Source organism: Arachis duranensis, chromosome 6 (assembly GCF_000817695.3).
Source record: "Arachis duranensis cultivar V14167 chromosome 6, aradu.V14167.gnm2.J7QH, whole genome shotgun sequence".
Lineage (NCBI taxonomy): Eukaryota > Viridiplantae > Streptophyta > Magnoliopsida > Fabales > Fabaceae > Arachis > Arachis duranensis.
The window spans coordinates 107768998-107772691 of record NC_029777.3 but is presented as its reverse complement, the minus strand read 5'-3'; the positions used below and the strand labels follow the sequence as shown (position 1 = coordinate 107772691).

General features: G+C 26.6%; 1 protein-coding gene across 1 annotated transcript; it reads left to right on the top strand.

Moving 5' to 3' along the window:
• Nucleotides 1–536: 536 nt before the first annotated feature.
• LOC107495854 (homeobox-leucine zipper protein HAT9-like) lies at nucleotides 537–3209 on the top strand. The gene is made up of 4 exons (XM_052263465.1): nucleotides 537–1047; nucleotides 1537–1616; nucleotides 2660–2843; nucleotides 2882–3209. The coding sequence occupies exons 1-4, from the start codon at nucleotides 640–642 to the stop codon at nucleotides 3038–3040; spliced, it is 831 nt and encodes a 276-aa protein (XP_052119425.1). The 5' UTR covers nucleotides 537–639; the 3' UTR covers nucleotides 3041–3209.
• Nucleotides 3210–3694: the final 485 nt, after the last annotated feature.

Here is a 3694-nt window from a genome sequence, read left to right as displayed (position 1 = left end):
CCTATTTTCACCCCCCATGAGTAAAATATGGACAAAGTAAAATTAATCTCAACAATGAGAGGAAAGTGCATGAAAAAGAAAGAAATTAAAGAAGAAAAAAAAAAGCCAATAATAATAATAATAAAAGGCCTGAAATATTCTGAAGATCATATTCTCTTGATTGTGCTACCCACTTTCCACGTGATTCCACGTATGCCATCTACCATATACACACTCATCATGCATGGTACAAATTAAATTCATCTACAATAATATACTTTTATTATTTAATTTTTTACCCCATGTTGAAAAGGGAGCTAGGGTGAGTCATGAAGTTTCTATTGGTCAACGCATGAGCCAAAATTTGAGATGCAAAATTAAATTTAAGTTTGATTATTATATTCATATAATTATTGCCTCAAAGTCTTTAATCTCTTGCCTAATAAATAAATGAATTAGTCCCCACAAAGCACCCCCTATCACCTATATTCAATCATAAACCCTCTTATTCCTTCACACCCTCCTCTACAAGTAATTAATTCAATTCCTATCATCATCATTTCCTACACTTACTTTTGTTGTTATATATATTATTATATCAAATACTTTCTACAAACTACTAAATTAAAGTAAAGTATATGCCCCATAATTTATGTGATCATGAATTTTGATCTTGGTCTTGCTCTTGGAATTGGCTTCCATGATCAAGAGAAGAATTGCATGAAGAGAAAGGAGGATGATCCATCAAGAAAATGCAATAATAAGGCATACCCATCTCTTACATTAGGACCAGCAATAATTGATGATGATGATAATCATAATCAAGGTTCAAAGATTATTGAAGACTCTAATAATTCTTCTCCAAGTGCAGTGTCATCATTTTCCAACTCTTCTATCATAATCAAGAAGGAGAAAGATCAAGAATTTGAGGTTGAGATTGATGAGAAGGCTCCATCATCATCAAGGGATGAAGATGGTAACAACACAAAAAGGAAGAAACTTAGGCTCACAAAAGAACAATCTACAATCTTGGAGGAAAGCTTCAAGAACCATTCTAATCCCAATCCGGTAATTAATTAAATAATGCCTTATAACATTACTCCATTTATCTATTTTTCTTTTATGTACCATATTATTTATTTATTATGTATATGTTAGCATTTTATTATTACTAAAGAAAAAATAAAGACTATCCTCCTCATCAATCTAATCTTTCAATCATGGTTAAAACCTAATCTTCTCTGACTAATATTTTCTGTAATAGTAGAACTCACTTTATTAATTATCAGAAGGTAGAAACATGTAAAGTTAATTGTTAAAAGTCGTTAAATAATTTGACAGGTTTGACTAAATTATCATGTAAAGTTTTTCGACTATCAATTTTACATGAAGTTAATTCTTAACTACACTCGAATTTTCACCTTATGAGAATCAGATATAGTATTAGTTTGTTTCTATTGCAATACACTAATAACAACCTTCTTCTTTTTTTTTTTCCTTTTTTTTTGCCCTTTTGATATCTTGTATAATAAATTGATCACTTTTCCTGATCATCAGAAGCAAAAGCAAGAATTGGCAACACACTTGCATCTGCTGCCGAGACAAGTGGAGGTATGGTTTCAGAACAGGAGAGCCAGGTATGGTTCTTCCCAGAATAATATGCTTCCATATTCTCTTAAGAGCAAATTTAATTAATTACTTAAAAAAATGTAATTTTTAAAGATATTAGCTAGTAAATATTTTTATTATTTTTATGAAACTGTTTTTTTTTAATATAATTAAAGCATTGGTTTCATTAAAAAGATTTTATTTGGAAGCTAAAAGATAATTATTGAATCCTTTAATTTAAAGCATGAAACAAATTTTATAAATTTATTTCATTTATCATTACTTAGTTGAAAAGTACTCGGTTTTAAGCATTTCTTTTTAACTTTTTCACCTTTTTACGGGAAAATAAAGTTTGTTCACCAATATGAACGTGAATATAACTGGAATAGCACTACTACACTAGCAAGAAGATTTTTATGTTTAGGACTTATTATTAAGAAGTATTATTTTTTGGTTTCCGTAACATGAATTTAATTTTTATACCCTCACAGCAGAGTAAAAACTTGAAAGAATTTTACACGAATAATCAATCGTCTATTGACACATCAGCAAAAATAATTAATTTTAAAATTTATTATTTAAAAGTTTATTTAAACATGAGTTTGCTTAAATTATTATATAACAAATTTTATACTATTAAATATATTAACATTAAAATCTTAAATATATTTAAAACTTATATTTTTAAAATTTTATTCAGGACTTACCTTATTTATAATCAGATTAAAACTCTTATATTTTTATGAATAAATATTTTTTTTTACTTTTAATAATTTATTTAAAATACAAATTATCTTTCTATAATTCAAAAATTTCTAATCATTCCTTATTCATTCAAGTAATTAGTTTAAGTAGTCTCTATTAGTAGTCTCAAAAATCCCTATAAATAATGACATGCTAACGTGTTAGAAACCAACTAGATCAATAACAAAAATCAATTAGATTAATTACTTAAATAATTAAAAATTTTTAAATTATGAAAAGACGCTATATTCTTTAAAAAAATGTCAAGAATTGAAAAGAAAAGTTACTCTTTTAATTTATTTTAATATATTATATTTGATGGTCACAGGACAAAGCTGAAACAAACAGAATCAGATTGTGAGTTCCTGAAGAAGTGCTACGAAAGTCTAACAGAAGAGAATAAGAGGCTCCAAAACGAGCTTCAAGAACTCAAATCAATGCAAACAACAACACCCTTTTCCATGCAAATTCCACCAACAACTCTTACTATATGCCCTTCTTGTGAGACAATTTCTTATTGCTGTCCCAAATTTTGTGAGACAATCCATGGGCTAATAATAATAATAATAATAATAATAATAATAATAATAATAATAATAATAATGGGGAATTATTGCTTATAAGTTCAAAAGCTCATCAACATCATAATCATTTCTACAAAAATAATGGATATCCATTATTCAAACACTCATCATCCGCAACATGCTAGATTTACATATAGAAGGCTATAAACACTATTCAGAATTTTCAGGGGAATTATTGTTATGGGTATTTAATTTTGTGATATGGTGGTGAGGTGGTCAATTATATATCACTTAATTAGCTAAGTGTAATGTAATTAAATCTAGCTTAGTAGTATAGAGAGCTCCCATGTGATTTTTTTTCCATCAAATTTTAGATTATAATAATGCAATACAAAGCTCAAACAGAGTTTTTGTTTTCCTTTTTTTTTTTAAATGTATTTTGATTATATATTTATATGTAAGATATACATTTAGGAGAAACACTACTATAAGAATAAGAAAGCTGTCACTTCAAATAAGTTTTCTTCAGTTTATTATGATTGATTAATAATGTTGGGCATGTCAACAATATAATTAGTATTCTAGGTGTCCCTTTCACACACATATATATAAAAAAATATAAAATATTTTATACAGTCATACAAATATAATCGTTTTTTGGATAACCATTCACGTGTTCAATATAAAAAGTAGTTATTTTTACTCATATACTTTTATGTAATTGAATACACGTGTAAAATAACAATTTTATATGGACAATGCATCAAAATTATATATATATATATATATGAAAATCATTTATTTTCAAAATTTAAACTAATAAAATGAGATATATGAGA

Coding starts and splice junctions, on each gene's coding strand:
- LOC107495854 (XM_052263465.1), top strand. CDS start 640: ATGAATTTTGATCTTGGTCTTGCTCTTGGAATTGGCTTCCATGATCAA. Junction 1,048..1,536: donor ACCATTCTAATCCCAATCCG/GTAATTAATTAA, acceptor CCTGATCATCAG/AAGCAAAAGCAAGAATTGGC. Junction 2,844..2,881: donor GCCCTTCTTGTGAGACAATT/TCTTATTGCTGT, acceptor GACAATCCATGG/GCTAATAATAATAATAATAA.